The sequence below is a fragment of the Hemibagrus wyckioides genome, linkage group LG02 (genome assembly GCF_019097595.1).
Source record: "Hemibagrus wyckioides isolate EC202008001 linkage group LG02, SWU_Hwy_1.0, whole genome shotgun sequence".
NCBI lineage: Eukaryota > Metazoa > Chordata > Actinopteri > Siluriformes > Bagridae > Hemibagrus > Hemibagrus wyckioides.
The window spans coordinates 17,198,542-17,216,427 of NC_080711.1; the positions used below are offsets into that span (position 1 = coordinate 17,198,542).

General features: G+C 36.2%; 2 protein-coding genes across 4 annotated transcripts in view; both read left to right on the top strand.

Moving 5' to 3' along the window:
- Positions 1–4,527, top strand: part of cenpx (centromere protein X) — a 28,071-nt gene extending 23,544 nt beyond the window's left edge. The window contains exons 4-5 of the mRNA XM_058410704.1: positions 1,736–1,824; positions 4,171–4,527. Coding sequence (XP_058266687.1) covers positions 1,736–1,824; positions 4,171–4,185 — 104 coding nt within the window. The 3' untranslated portion in view covers positions 4,186–4,527. The remainder of the gene's footprint in view (positions 1–1,735; positions 1,825–4,170) is intronic.
- Positions 4,528–7,016: 2,489 nt separating this feature from the next.
- The window catches only part of ccdc137 (coiled-coil domain containing 137), a 13,710-nt gene continuing 2,840 nt past the window's right edge, over positions 7,017–17,886 (top strand). Inside the window, exons 1-7 of one of the 3 annotated variants that reach the window (XM_058414761.1) lie at positions 7,046–7,183; positions 7,769–7,848; positions 8,024–8,160; positions 16,362–16,581; positions 16,711–16,784; positions 16,902–16,981; positions 17,091–17,886. The exon at positions 17,091–17,886 is cut by the window's right edge and continues 2,840 nt beyond it. In XM_058414761.1, the coding sequence (XP_058270744.1) occupies positions 8,046–8,160; positions 16,362–16,581; positions 16,711–16,784; positions 16,902–16,981; positions 17,091–17,285 (684 nt within the window). In that variant the 5' untranslated portion in view covers positions 7,046–7,183; positions 7,769–7,848; positions 8,024–8,045 and the 3' untranslated portion in view covers positions 17,286–17,886. Of the gene's footprint in view, positions 7,184–7,768; positions 7,849–8,023; positions 8,161–16,361; positions 16,582–16,710; positions 16,785–16,901; positions 16,982–17,090 lie in introns of all 3 variants that reach the window. The other 2 variants (XM_058414752.1, XM_058414769.1) reach the window with 2 other exon arrangements.

Sequence of the window (17,886 nt, forward strand, 5' to 3'; positions counted from 1 at the left end):
TATTGAACAGTAATTTTGTCTGCGACCTGCAAGCTGTTTGCAGCTTTCGTTGTCCATGTCAGTATTTTTCACTACTACAAGTTTAAATATAAGTAATATAAAAATACTGATATCTTAATTTTTCTACAATTTAGTGTTTACTAAATAATGTGCTTTTTTAAAAAATAAAATGTATACTTGTGCTAAAACAATGCTTAACATTAACACTATTTAAAACGATATGCAAATGTGATTTTTGTATCATTTTGATTGCAAATAAAAAGTCCTGCTGAAAAAGAACAAGAATAGTGAGACAGGCCCACATGCCTCACTCTTGCGAAGTATTTTGTGAAGCTTCTGAATGTCTACCCTAAGCATTTGTTTTAAGTTCAAGCAATTAAAAGATAACGGCAACAAATATTAACTTAATACTAAGTTAATGTAAGCTGAAAATAAGCTATAGAAAATAAAAGATGAAATAAATATCTCTTGGCTATAATTTTGAAATGATCTCACAATATACGTGGAATTGTGAAAAATTTAGTTTGAAAGTCTTTAGCCTAGGTCTGTGTAAACTTATCACTTTTTGTTGATTGAATAAGCATTCACCCCTTGGGTCCAGACTTGGTAGAGCCACCTTTTGGCTGGTCTCTTTTAAAACAAATTGCAAAGCGCTATCAGATTGGATTGAAACCTTTGGTGTCTTTTCACAGATACTCAGTAAAAATGTCTCAAGACTCTTTCCATTTTCCACTTTCTATTGTTGTCCACTGTAGTTTTTTTTTTTCTGAAAGTGAAGATGATGACAGACAGTAATTGAGTCAACAGTTATTCACTATAATCAATGAATTTACTTAATAATTTAAAGTTGTTTTTTTTATTGGTGCAATAAACATATAATGTTTTGACTAGGTTACCACTAAAGCCAGGCTATTGTATTAAAACGAACATTGATACTAAAGTTGGTATTGGTAATGCAACAACTTTAATTGCACATGTGGTAATTCTGCTAGTTATGACTAGGTATGTTAATGACAACTGGTTGCACAAGGGGTTTCACTGCAATGTGAGTGAATATGTATGCAATCTTAACTTTCTAGCTTCATGTATGCAATCTTGTATGCAGTCTTAACTTTCTAGCTTCATGACGTGTATCTTTTTTTCATTACAAAATTTGGAAAAATCTAAGAGGATTAATACTTTTTTCGTTCAATGTTACACACTTTCCACAGTGAAGGTAAATAAATGTTAGCCATCATTATGAAGTGAATCTCCTATAACGAGATACCATAAGTATATCCGATTCCACTCCATATGGGAGACCTCTGAAAATGTGTTGGCACCAAGCTGTTAGCAGGTCCTTTTATACTTGTGACGTGGTACCTCCATGGATCAGATTTTATGTAGCACATCCTACAAATGCATTCGGATGGAGGTCTCAGGATCTTAACTGTAGTTATTTTGGATGTGGAACAAATGCCAATAAATGAAAATTCTCTCTCTAATGCTGATATGTTTAAATTGTTGGTATACACGTTTTCCTTTGAGAATATTGAAACAATATATTAGATATAACAAACAGACCCTTTGGTAATCAAGAGACAATCCAATATGAAATAAGTGTTCATGCTACATTTATAAGCCTATATATATATAAACCTTTCTGGGGTTGTTTTTAGTTTATATGAGAATAAGAAGTCATGAGTCATACTATAAGACAGAGATTTTACTCAATATCTCAAAAAATACATTTCAGAAGCAACACGCAGAGCAGTAAAACATGCAGAGAATGAAGACTGTGTTGGTGTGGATTTGGAACATATTGAAAGAATTTTGCCTCAGCTGGTAAGTATATTTCAGATATACTAAATCCTAATGTCAAAGGTTTAATAACCATAAATTATGGTTCAGCTTAGCTTTTAGCTTTCTTTAACTCATGAAAAAAGACTACATTACTTGTATTGTTAAAGAAGTATTCCATCCTTTCATTTTACTTTACAATTTTACAATAAGGGTGGGAACTATTATAGTAAGTTGATGGATTTGTTTCTCTCACAATGTAGTATTGTGGGCACTGAAATGTGGGGTAAAAGGAATTTAGCTAACCTTTCTTCAATCACCCTTTTATTTGTATCCAGGAATGGCAAAATCATAAATTTATTTTCAGCTAAGTAAACTTTTTAATAATAAATTTATTAAAATAATAAATTTTTAATAAAAGTCAAATTAGATTAGTTCATATATAAAGTGAATTTCTTTTAGGTTAAGCCAAAACCAGTGGCAGACATTGACTTTTGTCTGTTGAAAATCTAAACACTTTAATTTCCAAAAGTAAGTTAGTTCTGGGACTTAGAGTATCCAACAACTGAACAGCACAGTCCTAAATCAAATGTTGACATTTTAAATTGCACGTTTAAATGAACGGTCCTAATATCAATGTCTATAAATGGCCTCCCACCAATGTATTGATTGTGTGCAACAACTTAACGGCAATGTTCAAGGACCAAAGAGGGTTTTTTTTTTTTTTTTGCATATTTGTCTCACTTAAAAGATAATGCAAGTAAATACAAAATACATTTTTTAAATGATTATTTCATTTATTAAGGGAAAAAAAGCTGTCCAAACCTCTCTGAAACCTTAATTTTGTTTAATTAATTTTGAGCCATTCAGAGGTAGACTAGCTGGTGTGTTTGGGATCATTATCCTGCTGCATAACCAAAGCTTGAGGTCACAAACTGACGGCCGGACATTCTCCTTCGGGATTTTCTTATAGAGTGCAGAATTCATGGTTCCATCAATTATGGCAAGTTGTCCAGGTCCTGAAGCTGCAAAGCAGCCCCAGACCATCACACTACCACCACCATGTTTGACTGTTGGTATGATGTTCTTTTTATGAAATACTGTGTATGTTTTATGCCAGATGTAACGTGACACACACCTTCTAAAAAGTTCAACTTTTGTATCATCAGTCCACAGAATATTTGTCCAAAAGTCTTGGGGATAATCGAGATATTTTTGGCAAATGTGAGATGAGCCTTTGTGTTCTTTTTGGTCAGCAATGGCTTTTGCCTTGGAACTCTCCCATTTATACCGTTTTTGCCCAGTCTCTTTCTTATTGTTGAATCATGAACACTGACCTTAATTGAAGCAAGTGAGGCCTGCAATTAGATGTTGTTCTGGGTTCTTTTATGACTTCCTGGAGGAGTTGTTGTTGCACTCTTGGAGTAATTTTGGTAGGCCGGCCACTCCTGGGAAGGTTCACCACTGTTCCAAGTTTTCTCCATTTGTGGATAATGGCTCTGACCGTGGTTCGCTGAAGTCCCAAAGCCTTAGAAATGGCTTTATAACCCTTTCCAGACTGATGCATGTCAACTAGTTTGTTTCTCATCTGTTCTTGAATTTCTTTAGATCGCGATATGATCTGTTGCTCTTTAAGCATGCTTCACTTTGTAAGACAGGTTCTATTTAAGTGATTTCTTGATTCAACAAGTCTGGTAGTAATCAGGCCTGGGTGTGTCTAGTGAAATTTAACTCTGCTTTGTGGTAAATGTGGTTAATCACAGTTCTTTCATTTAACAGGAGGGGGCAATTAATTTTTCACATTTCACCAAATAGGTCTGGACAACTTTTTTTCCCTTAATAAATGAAATAATCATTTAAAAACTGCATTCTGTATTTACTTGCATTATCAATTTGTTTGATCTGAATCTTTTAAGTGTGACACATGCAAAACCTTAAAAAAACAGGAAGGGGGCAAAAACCTTTTCACAGCACTGTAAACCCACAGATAGCTGTTAAAATTGTCTATAAAGAATCATGTCCACTCCAGACTCTTTTTTTCTCTCTTGAAGTCTTGAAGATGAAAGGGAAAAAAATCAAGTTACTGAGAAACAAGTCCTTGGTCCTGAAGACTTCAGCGATGATTGTTAAAACATGCTGCCTCATGTGTAGCTGTTACTATAGAAACAAAAGCACATTAGAATGAATGCATTAATGTAAATCTCTGTACCTTGCAGCCATATGTATAGTGAGAGCTGCTGGAACAGAAAATTAATCAAAGGCTTCTGACCAGTCACTTTAAAGTCTTGTGGTATAATTAAGTATATACTAAAATCATCTGCTTTTCCAGTGTTTATTTTCTTTAAGCTTAAACCTTGGATCAAACTCACATGAATCTAAAATATTTTGCAGCTTTTGGATTTCTGAGACACATGATCTGGCCAACGTTGGACCTTTGGGATCAACCAGAGAGACTGGACCAAACATACTAGCAACAGATGTAAAAGCATATCAATTTAATAAAATGTGTTTGCTTGTATTTAAGATGGTATTGTTATCCAACCTTGTCTACCTCTTTTCATGGGGAAGTCATTCTAACATCGGTAACAAGGATCCTGTTCTTTCATCACATAGTACATGGTGGTGTTTCACAGCTATTTGAAAATTTGCTTACCTTTCTGCCAAAAAACAACCTGTATAATGCATGTATTAATAATATCTGATTTATTTCCAAAATTTGTATCTGATAATAAAAGTATGTAAAACGTATCTAACAATACTGTTAAACCAGTCAGCTGTGTCATGGTTGTATAAATCAAGTCATTCTCATAGTCTGCTATATTGGCTAATGTTACTTGGCCCAGATTCCCAAACCATACACTACTCACAAAAAGTTAAGGATATTTGGCTTTTGGGTGAAATATTTATGGAAAATGTAAAAAGTTCATGCTACAGTGATATTATATCATGAAAGTAGGGCATTTAAGTAGAAGCGTGCAATAGTGATTTCCTCATCTCAAACAATTTATTGAAACAAAAGCCAACAACAGTGGTGGGTATAACAAAAAATGTCAGTGTCTGAATAATTTGTCATGTGCCCTTGACCATCAATTACAGCTTGACAATGACATCTCATGCTGTTCACGAGTCAACTTATTGTCTGCTGAGGCATGGCATTCCACTCTTCTTGAAGGGCGGCCCTCAGGTCATTGAGGTTCTGGGGTGCAGGGTTACGAACCTCTACACGGCGACACAGCTGATCCCATAGGTTTTCTATGGGAATCAGGTCTGGAGAAAGTGCAGGCCACTCCATTTGAGTTACCCCAGCCTCCAGCAGCCGTTCCCTAATGATGCGACCTCAATGAGCTGGAGCATTGCGTCCATGAAGATGAAATTAGGCCTGTGTTGTTCATGCAGGGGCACAATGAATGGATTAATGATGTTATTCAGGTAGTATTGGTTTGTCACTGTACCATTCACAAGATGTAGGGCAGTTCTGTATTGAGTAGACACACCTGTCCAGACTGTAACACCACCAACAGTGGCTGATGCATAGCGCTCTCCTTGACGTCTCCAACATCGTTGGAGGCCATCATTTCTGCTCAACATGAATCGACTTTCATCAGAGAACAGCACTGAGGCCCACTGGTCCCTCGTCCAGCGTAATTGCTCCCTGGCCCATGCAAGACGATGACGCCTGTGCCTGGTGGTGTGGTACCCTTGCAGGTCGTCTAGCATGCAGACCACGCTGATGTAAACGGTTTTGAATGGTCTGACGTGACACTTGGGTGCCTCTCACCTCCCTTAAATGTGCCTGGAGTTGAGTGGCATTCATCATCCGGTTCTGCAGGGCACTGTTCAGAATGAAGCGGTCATCAATGTGGGATGTGGCTGAAAGGCGTCCACTTCTATGCCTTTCTGTGACTCTTCCAGTCTCTCTGTATCTCTGTCGCAACCTGCTGATGACACACTGTGACACTCTAAGCTCAGTGGCCACTTCCCTCTGAGAACATCCTGTTTGAAGCCTCGCAATGGCGAGGTACTGTTGATCAATTGTTAGGTGTCGTCTTGGTCTCATGATGTCAAAATGTGAACAGCATGATGAAGAGGACTGTTTAAATACCAATTCTATTTGAACTAGAAAATTTATTGGTCGATTCATGGATCAAAAACCAGTTGTGAATTTTGCCGTTAAGCACCTTGTTAGAGAACAGCAAGTTATGCAAAAAGTACTGAAACACTGAACAGTTGGACATGAGCATGCAAAAGTGTAGAGAAGGTCAAATTATGTTCACCTGTAAAGGTTTAGTGCATTTTAGGTGCGTCCTGAAATTTCACCTGAAAGCCGAATATCCTTAACTTTTTCTGAGTAGTGTATACTGCTGTGGTAAGTAGTTATGTTCATCATTGGTGTCGACTTTTTAGGCAGCACACGGCACAATCTACATTATGAATGAAATGTTCTTCAGCAGGTAGTTTGCAACAGCAGATTTCTACCAGCACTGAAAATCTTACATAAGGAAATTAATGCTTTACAGGAAATTGGTGTTGGCTATTATACAAAACAATAGTATATGCATTAAAAGTAGTTAATGGTGGTTGTTTTTAAAAAAATGAAAAAGTTAAACCTAATTCATAAAAGTATATTAATTTAAAAATATCACTGTGAATAGGATCATTTATAGGAGTCAGTGTAAGATGGAAAAGAATAGTCTATGTACACATATGTAGTACTTGTGACAAGAACAGTCACCCCATCAGCAAGCACCTCGGAATTGTTAAGGCAGAATTAAATGATTCCTAAAGAAGGAATCCTTTACCAGACAGTAGTGCGTCATGGGTATCTAAGCAGCCACATTCAACCACAAAAAGAATGTACAATTGTAAACCATTTACATAATTTACAGTGGTAAATAAGTAAATATGGCTGCAAGCAGTGATCTGCAGGGCCCAAGCACAATAACACACAAGTAATATTAATGTATATATTTATATATATTTATATATATTTTATTTATATATATATATATATATATATATATATATATATATATATATATATATATATACACACACACACACACACACACACACACACACACACACAAATGTCACTACAAGTGTCAATACTCGATCAACAGTATTCTAAATACCCGAAACTAAACGTAAATCGTTTCGTCATACTTTAAACAGGAAGTAGACAAATTTCCGCACATGCGCAGTACAGATCCTCTTTCCGGTATGGATCGAGTAGTGTATGTATCCAGTCACAAAAAATAAAAATGAGTGCGCATGCGCTGCGAAAATCTGTCAGGGGACGCGGATTCGGTAACCACGCTGGGAAAGAAGTTGCTATGATGGGAAAAAACAGTCAAAATAAAGCTTCAAAATTATCTCATCAGCAAACAGAAGTACAGAATCCAAGGTAGGAAATGTGACAATACATGGACAAATATTTCATTCCATTCCAGTTGTATTGCTAGATAAACCTCGGCTTTCATGTGTCCTAAAGTTAGCACAGCACGTGTTGGTTCTTTTCAGAATTGTGTATGGAATATCCTGATTCTACCTTGACGAGAATCATTTTGAGATGTATTTTAAGATGTTTAAACACATGGCGCATTTTGGCAGTTTCTAGTTAAGATCTAATACTGTTTTACGTACGATAGACAAGTTAGTTCCTGTTATTACATGCGTTGTAGCCGCGACACAGTCATTCCCTTAGCAGCAGCATCCCCCAACACCACTCTCTACAACTTTGTGTGTGTGCTCGGTCAGTCACCGATTCACTGGTTCTCCTTCCTTAAGCCACTTTTGGTAGGTCTAACCCCTGTATGCTAGGAGCTCTACATAAGACCTGCCATTTCTGGAGAAACTCTGACAGTCCTGTAGCCATCACAGACTGGCCACTTCTTGTTTAGTCACTTACTCTTGGTTATTTTTTCCTGCATCCAATACATCAACTTGAAGAACTGACTTTCTGCCAAACATCCATCCCACTCCTTGACAGGTTCCACTTTAAGGAGATAATCAGTGTTCTCTCCTGTAAAGCTTATACTGCAGAGGAACTCAGACAAAAAAAATTCCTAGGTGAGCAAAGAGAAAACAGTGAAGTGTCCCTTAACACATGCTTCAAAACACACTAATTAATCGGTAATGAAATTTGTTGCCCCCTCTTGTTTTGTTTTGTTTTTTTAGCTAATTTATCTAATTATCTACCTTATTTAATTTTGCAAAAGGTTATTAATTTGTTTGTTTCTTTTAGCAAGAAGTTGAAGAAAAACACTATGAAACCTCATCTGGAAGACCATCTTCAGCAAATTCCTTTTCAACTGCGTAGAATTATGAAAAGTAAAGAGAAAATGAATATCGGATCCAGTAAACTGAAGAAAATCATGAGAGGTATGGATTACCTAATCAGTACAGTAGACTCAACTTTTCTTTTTCTTTATAAGATACCCCTGGATATCCATAGGTCACTGTTTATTTTGGTATTGCTTGTGATATTTTACATTTATAGCTATATATATTTGCAGCTTTGGCCAGACTCCAATTGCTAGATCAGGTTACAGTAATCCATTGTAGTCACCATGTAAAACATATAAGAAACATACATCATATCAAAAGCAAATCATGTTAGTTCTACAGTAAGTTAAATGAAAACCCCAAAAGCACAACATGGATATGAACTGAATAGAATTTTTTTTCCGACTGGAATACAGACCCTTGTTAAAGACCTAAAAAAATTATTTTGAATGAAACAGAGATTATAGAAAAATTCTACATGTTTGGAAAGTCTGTTTGTAATAAAACTATGCAAAAGGAATGACAAGGTAAAGCCTCTGGTGCCATCTGCTGTTGTACTTAGAGATATCTCTTTTTTTTTAAATTTAATAACAAAAACACTTACAATAATAAAATATAACTACAAGATACAGGTGTAAAAATTAAATTATACAACTAACTATACACAGTTAAATAGAAGATATAGAATAATACAGTACAATCACACTTAACAAAAATATGCAAAGGAATGAATAATAACAGTAGACAAACTAAACAAACAAAGAAACAAATAACTCAAAAGGAAAGGAGAAGGAAAAAAAAAATAACCCAACTAAATAACAGAAAAAAAACAGTGTTCTATTTATTAAATCCGAGTGTCGAGACAATAGCAGAGAAGATTTATGATTTTCTATTAGATTAAAGAGTTCAAAAGGTTTTGCATTTCACAGAGGAAAGGTGATAGTTTAGGAGATGATTTAGAAAATTTACATTTATGAATGACATTAGAATATAAAAGTTGACAATCTATTCAAATGTAATTGAATTGAATGAAATGAATTGTAACATTTATGAATATAATTAAAGCTGCAGCCAAAAAGGTTGTAGCACTCCACAAGTTAAAAAAAAGATGAGTATCTTACATTTTCTGTTAATTTCTAGAATGTACACAGATCCACAATGTCCACATTTTGCAATTATGGAATTAACAGGATAAATACAGTGTAATATTTTAAAGTGAACTTCTTTAACCTTGTTAGGAATAGGATATTTGTATGAGGTTTTTTTTCAGTTTATGTGATCAGTTATTGAAGCCCAATGAATTTACTTTTTGGAACAATCTTATTTAAATTATGAATGGTTTGACATATTTGTTGTTGCATTTTCTGTCAGTGATGAGAACATCTCCAATGGTTAGTTCGCCGTATGTCGTTACTACGTGATCAATACCTCTTTGATGCCATTTTGAAAGAAACAGTGACTTCCTTTGATTGGTAATATTAGCATTGTTCCATAATAAAGCTTTATGTGGAGAGAAATTATGGACATGGCAAATTTTGCAAGGTAACAGTGCTGGTGGAATTGTGACAGCTTAATAGGCAACCTGCATGGTGAAAAATCACAAGATGATAAATTTTAACCCACCAATTTTGCTGAAAATGTGAGATGGTATGAAAAACCATAAAGATATATTGTTTATAAAACATTTTTTAACCAGTTAATCTTAAACACATGATTGACATCATGAAAGTCTAACACTTCAAGTCCTTGCTCTGTTTTATTTGCAAGAACTGACTTATTTTTTGAGATCTATTTTTCCAGATAAAATTAAACAATTTTATTTACCTCCTTACAACTGTTAATATGAACATATATACATACAGGGGTTGGACAATGAAACTGAAACGCCTGGTTTTAGACCACAATAATTCATTAGTATGGTGTAGGGCCTCCTTTTGCGGCCAATACAGCATCAATTCGTCTTGGGAATGACAGATACAAGTCCTGCACAGTGGCCAGAGGAATTTTGAGCCATTCTTCTTGCAGAATAGTGGCCAGGTCACTACGTCCTGGTGGAAGAAAACGTTTCCTGACTCGCTCCTCCAAAACACCCCAAAGTGGCTCAATAATATTTAGATCTGGTGACTGTGCAGGCCATGGGAGATGTTCAACTTCACTTTCATGTTTCATTTTTGTTCATCAAACCACTCTGTCACCAGTCTTGCTGTGTGTATTGGTGCATTATCATCCTGATACACGGCACCGCCTTCGGGATACAATGTTTGAACCATTGGGTGCACATGGTCCTCCAGAATGGTTCGGTAGTCCTTGGCAGTGACGCGCCCATCTAGCACAAGTATTGGGCCTAGGGAATGCCATGATATTGCAGCCCAAACTGTCACTGATCCAACCCCATTCTTCACTCTGGGCATGCAACAGTCTGGGTGGTACGCTTCTTTGGGGCTTCTCCACACCGTAACTCTCCCGGATGTGGGAAAGACAATGAAGGTGGACTCATCAGAGAACAATACATGTTTCACATTGTCCACAGCCCAAGATTTTCGCTGCTGGCACCATTGAAACCGATGTTTGGCATTGGCACGAGTGACCAAAGGTTTGGCTATAGCAGCCCGGCCATGTACATTGATCCTGTGGAGCTCCCGACGGACAGTTTTGGTGGAAACAGGAGAGTTGAGGTGCACATTTAATTCTGCAGTGAGTTGGGCAGCTGTGGTTTTATGTTTTTTGGATACAATCCGGGTTAGCACCCGGACATCCCTTTCAGACAGCTTCCTCTTGCATCCACAGTTACTCCTGTTGGATGTGGTTCGTCCTTCTTGGTGGTATGCTGACATTACCCTGGATACCGTGGCTCTTGATACATCACAAAGACTTGCTGTCTTAGTCACAGATGCGCCAGCGAGACGTGCACCAGCAATTTGTCCTCTTTTGAACTCTGATATGTCACCCATAATGTTGTGTGCATTGCAATATTTTAAGCAAAACGGTGCTATTACTCTGCTAATTAAACCTTCACTCTCTGCTCGTACTGGTGGAATGTGCAATCAATGAAGATTGGCCACCAGGCTGGTCAAATTTAGCCATGAATCCTCCAACACTAAATTGGCCAGTGTTTCAGTTTCATTGTCCAACCCCTGTATATATAACGAGATAGCGCTGGGTAAACAAAACAAGACAAAACTTCTGATTTAGAAAGGAGTACTCTTCCAAAAATAGACAATTCTCTTTGTAGCCAATTATTACATATACTTTCTTCAGTCTGTGGGAAAAGTTTAGCTGTTGTCTCTCAGCCACACATTTCGAAACTGAAATGCCTAAATATTTAACAGTATTTTTAACAGGTATATTTGCAACTGTGGTATCATTACAGGAGTTGAGAGGCATAGTTTCACATTTTACAAGTTTTAAGAGATAAGCCAGAGGCTATAGAGAATTGTTTCATCATCGATAAAACATATGATACTTCAGATTTGTCCTTCAAAAAAATAGTTGTCATCTGCTAACTGGGAAATTTTAATCTCTCTATCAAAAACTGTGATGCCTTTTTTTTAAAAAAAAAGGATCGTTCTGAATGTCATGAGACAGCATCTCCACCACTAATAGAAAAGGAAAGGGGGAAATTGGACAACCTTGCCTGACTCCTCGTTCTAAACTAAACCTCTTTGAGGTACCAGATTGTAGTATGGCAGAGCTATTTGTCATTGTAGAATACGCTGACAATATTAATAAAATGTGTCGCCAAAACTGAAACGTGTAAGAGGCTACAATAAAAATCTGTGTTCAATTGTGTCAACTCTATTATTGTTCATTTTGTTTTTAAACTTTTTCAAAGCATTTATCATCAATTAAATGTGCATAATCTAAAAGGTCTAATGTTATTACTGATATGACGTCCTTTCATTAAACCTGTATAAGATTCTCCAATCACAGAATCAAGTCCTTTTTTAAGTCTATTGGCAAAAACCAAAGCTAGAATTTTACAATCGACATTTAAAAGTGTGATTGGATGCCAATTTTCAATTAGTGAGAGATCATTGTCTGACTTAGGGATTAAACAAATGACGCCCTGCTTCATTGATGCAACCATCTCTTTATCATTGATACATTCTTTAAACATTAGAAATAGGGGCATTTTAATCTCATCCCAAAAGTGCTGGTAGAATTCAGAAGACAGACCATCATTACCAGGTGATTTAAGCTTTTTAAGTGAGAGAACAGCTTCTGTTATTTCAGAAAGTGATATGTCTGCATCACAGTCTGATTTCTCTTTCTCAGTGATAACCGGTGTAAACTTATTAATTTTAGTAAAATAATCAGAACACCCATTTTGATTAAAATTGGATTTATATATAGATTCTCATAAAAGGAGGAGACAGCACATGAGATTTCTGCTGTGTCTGTGCAAAGCACGCCATTAATTAGAAGAGAGGACAATAGTTTTCTTTTATAGTTTCTCTTTTCCAGAGCAAAAAAAAAAAAACTAGTATTCTCACCATTCTCAAGCCATTTGGCACGATACCTAATGAAAGCACATTTTGCCAATTCCAAATATCTTTGATCAAGCTCAATTTGTATACTAGTTAATTTGGTCTCTTCCTCAGGTGTAAGAGTGTTTAAACACATCAAAGATTTCAGTTTGTTCAATAAGAGAGTTTCCTTGAAATTTTTGGTGTATTTTATTTCTTTAGATCGTTTTATAGCTTCGTTTCTAAAGTTTTTTGTCTTTTTTTTTGTCTTGTTCCCAAATAGTTCTTTTGCTATTTCCCGTACAGTAATATTGAAAGTTTCATTTTTAAGAAGCTGATTGTTAAATTTCCAATATCCCCTTCCACTTTTAGAATACTGAGAAGATTTTAACTTTAAAATGATGACTTTATGATCAGATAAAGGGGCATAGATGTGAGATACATCTGTGACAAATTGTAGTTGTAGAGGAAATTAAAAGTAAATCGATCCTAGATCTCAGAGATTGTCCTTTATTACACCAAGTATAATCTCTAATGTCTTGATTAAAAAACACCACGTGTCAGTCAATGAGAGATCAGCACAAACAGATGAAATAATATTAAGACTGTGAACCCGTGGACTGTCTTGGTGGAAAACGATCCATAGATTCATTTGGACATAAGTTGAAGTCACCACATAATGCAGTATAAGAACAAAAATGTGAGGGGTGTACTCACTTTTGTGAGATGCTGTGTGTGTGTGTGTGTATGTGTATATATATATATATATATATATATGTAAATGAGTACACCCCCTTTGAATGCAAAAATCAATTTGTATACATTCATAGTGTACTGAAAATAGTGAGATAAAAAATAGATATATAAAAATTAACACTGGCAGCTCACAGCACATCAGCTTCATGAATTGCATGCACAGTATTCACTGCATCTGTCAACTCTTCTGCCAAATTAGCACTTGTATGACTTTCTTACAGAAGATGGGTTTGGAGTACGGTGCTCTTTGTTCATTAAATATTATAAAGAGATTGGGAAATAGTCACCGTGAGAACTCTCTGTGCCCCCGAGGTCCAACTATGTTGTTAGAGCAAGACTTCAGTTTCGATTTTGTTGCGCGTCTTTTCGTAGAGACTTTGGACTTTATATATTTATATAGTGTGTGTGTATGTGTGTATATATTATGGCTGTCAATAGATAAAATTTTTTAATTGCGATTAATTGCACCCTTTTTGTGTGATTAACTGCGATTAATCGCACACTTATAGTGAAATTAAACATACACTTTTTATTTTGTTTAACATTTGTTTGTTTGGTTTGCTACTCTTCAGTTTGCTAGTAAAACCTGTGATGTGCTTTGCTTTTAATTGATCCTCATTACAGTGTATGCACACACAGATGCATATTATCTGTGGTAGCATTCAATCTCTGCTGTTTTCACACTGCACGATGGATCGGTTACAGGAGCTTTCACATTGCATGACTTCACAATAGGAAGAATCGACAACAACTCTGGTACGCAAACTGCATTTCACAACCGAAATAATGCAAGATCACATGTAAGATCAGAGTTCTCATGTGAGACTGGAAATGGAACCTCACAAAAAGTTTACAATCTAAATGGTCAGTGCGGGGAACAAGGATTGTGCGTTCTGCAGAATTGAACAAATGAATAATTTTGCCTTGTGCTGCTGCTGATGCGGCTGGCCGAAATGACCACTGCCCTGTATCTCGCTCTCTCATTGGCTGTAGGTCATCGCCGAGGTATGTTTCGGTCAGAACTCCTTTCACACTGCACGCCTTTGAGTCACTGACAGGTCCAGATATTTAGCATGCCAAATATTTCACGGGAGTCGGCGAGTCATCGGCGATTAGGTCAGATCGAGTCTTTTGTCATTCACACCGTGCAATTGTCACTCGCGTGCACGCGCTCCGCTTTGCCTTGATTTGGCAAAACTAGTCGGCAACTGAAAAGTCATGCAGTGTGAACTTCGCGATGATAAACTCCCGACCCTCAATATCATCTACGTTATGCAAATTACGTTAATGACCCACCTTTGTCTGTTTCTGTAACTTATTTGCGTTAAATTATTTTAACACAATTGGATTTTGTATTAATCGCATGCGATAATGCACATATATATACTCTCAATATAATATTGAACCGTTCGGTACGACCTCCACGGTTCAATACACGTATGTGAATCGTGTTTTTTTGGTTTTTCGTTAATTAGCATGCGTTTTATTACTCTCTGAACTGCCTGTTTGTGTTTGCCTGTACTGTATGTCTACGCACTGAGACAGATGCGAGTCAGGAAACATTTTCCTCCAACAGCATCACGTAGTGACCTGGCCACTATTCTGCAAGAAGAATGGCTCAAAATCCCTCTGGCCACTGTGCAGGACTTGTATCTGTCATTCCCAAGATGAATTGATGCTGTATTGGCCGCAAAAGGAGGCCCTACACCATACTAATGAATTATTGTGGTCTAAAACCAGGCGTTTCAGTATCATTGTCCATCCCGTGTGTGTGTGTGTGTATGTATATATATATATGTATGAATGTTTTTTCCACAATGATGCCTCTTGTACATCATCTTATTATCTTTTGGAAGAGAAGCCTGTCTCATTTCCAGTCAAAAAAAAAAACTTGCTGGTTGAATAAAAGTAACTTTAAGTCAGAATTTGCCAGGGGTATGAATAATTTCGGGCTTGAATGTGTGTGTGTGTGTATATATATATATATATATATATATATATATATATATATATATATATATATATATATATATATATATATAACACTATATTGCCAAAAGTATTCGCTCACCCATCCAAATAATCAGAATCAGGTGTTCCAATCACTTCCATGGCCACAGGTGTATAAAATCAAGCACCTAGGCATGCAGACTGTTTTTACAAATATTTGTGAAAGAATGGGTCACTCTCAGGAGCTCAGCGAATACTTTTGGCAATATAGTGTGTATATATATATTTGTGTGTGTGTGTGTATATATATATATATATATATATATATATATACATATATATATATATATATATATATATATATATATATATATATATATATATATATATATATATATATATATATATATATATATATAGCCATGATGATCAGCATTATGTATGGAGAAAAAATTGTCCCAACTTTGAAGCATGAGGTAGCAGCATCAGTGGGTGTTTTTCTGATAATGGAACTGATTCACAAGATGGCATCATGAAGAATGAGATTATATAGAAGTACTGAAAAACCTAATGACATCAGTACAGTAATCCATAGCATCCCCTGAAAGTTGCAGTGGCTCTTTCAAAGCCCTGATCTAATTCCCATAGAACATTTGTGTACTAAACCTGCCAAGTTAGACCAGTTCTGTAGGAGACATGAGAGGCAAAAATCTACCCCAAGCTTTTGATTCAAGAACAAGCTCCTAAAAGGTGATGCACTGAAAACCCTTCTGACCTAATGAAAATCTGATTTAATTATTAAATTAAAGCAGCCTCTTTCCTTGTTTCAAGATCAGTCAAGATCAGTCATTTTGCTAACAACTCTTTGTTAGTAAAGGTACAGATAGACAAACATTGCCTCTGTGCTCAGCAAAAGGTGGTTTATGTAGATTGGTGGAGAGTACACGACTTAGTTGTAGTTTGTCTGTTTAGTTTTTGCTATTACTGCATTAATGCCTTATCACTTTTAATTTACATGTTTTAGACTTAGTCTATATGATTGGTATTCCTAAACATTTGCATTGCTCTTACTGGAAAGTTTGATGAAAGGAATACTTTTAACCTTTTGTCCATTTTTCATTGTAGCATATAAGTCCAAAGCACAGACAGAAATCTGTGAGCAGGAACAAATCAAAGTTCCACACTTTCGGAGAGGAAAGAAAGAGTCTGAGAGAGCTTACCTACGACGCATGTCACAAGAAACACAGCATGTTCTCTTTCTCACAAAAAACCAGCCAGAGAGAGATCCTGAACAAATGCTGGAGGAGAAGCCAAAAACTTCAAACAAAAATCTTAAAAAAAAAAAGTTAGTTGCATACTGGTTTGTTGTTTAGAGCTACTTATGTGCATATGTACACATTATTATTCCTGAATTCATTGTGATTGCTTGTGATTGATTTTTTTTTTTTTTTTTTTTGGTGCGCTTTCTAATAAGGTACAATAAAGCAAAATTGCTCCATAAAAAAAAGGTCAAGCAACAGGAGGATGTGGAAAGAAAGATATTTACAGGCATGTACTTGCAAAAAAAGAACTCACTAACATTATAAATGTTATGTATAATGCTAATGTTATTTACAAATTGAATTTAAAAATTAATACATTTTTGTTCTTTGTTCTTCTTAAAAGATAAAGTACAATTTGGAGAGGTTGCCATGGCACCTCCATTACTGAATGTCAAACCAAAGAAGGCTCCTGTGAAACCTCAGGTAAGCTACATCTGAAACCTTGTCTTATTATAAAATATGAATATATTAAATAAATAAAAAAATTTATTTAATATTAAGTTTTAATATTATGTTTGGCAAATTTCTCCAGAGAGCATCCAATAGCCTTCTTCTGAGTTCTATACTTGGACACACTGATGTTTCAACAGCTAAGCCATCTATGGCAAGGCAGAAGATAATTGAGGGAGAACATAAAAGGGTGGTCCAAGCTTACCGCCAACTGAAGAGGAAGAAAAGCGAAAAGCTGCAAAAGGAAAGGATGAACAAATTACTAAACCCTCAATGATTAGTACAGGAAATTGTATTTCTACAGCTGTGAGTTGAAATATTGCATCTCTATATATATCTACCAGGCATAACATTATGACCATCTGCCTAATATTGTGTTGGTTCCCCTTTTGCTGCCAAAAAAGCCCTGACCAGTCATGCACTGTGTATTCGGATACCTTTCTATCAGAACCAGCATTAACTTGTTGAGCAATTTGAGCAACAGTAGCTCGTCTATTCGATCGGATCACACGGGCCAGCCTTTGCTCTCCACGTGCATCAGTGAGCCTTGGTCACCCATGACCCTGTCGCCAGTTCACGATTGTTCCTTCCTTGGACCACTTTTGATAGATACTGACCACTGCAGACCGGGAACACTCCACAAGAGCTGCAGTTTTGGAGATGCTCTGATCCAGTCGTCTAGCCATCACAATTTTGCAATTGTCAAACTCACTCAAATCCTCATGATTGCCCATTTTTCCTGCTTCTAACACATCAATTTTGAGGACAAAATGTTCACTTGCTGCCGAATATATCCCACCTACTAACAGGTGCCATGATGAGATAATCAGCGTTATTCACTTCCTGCTAGTGATCATAATGTTATGCCTATTTGGTGT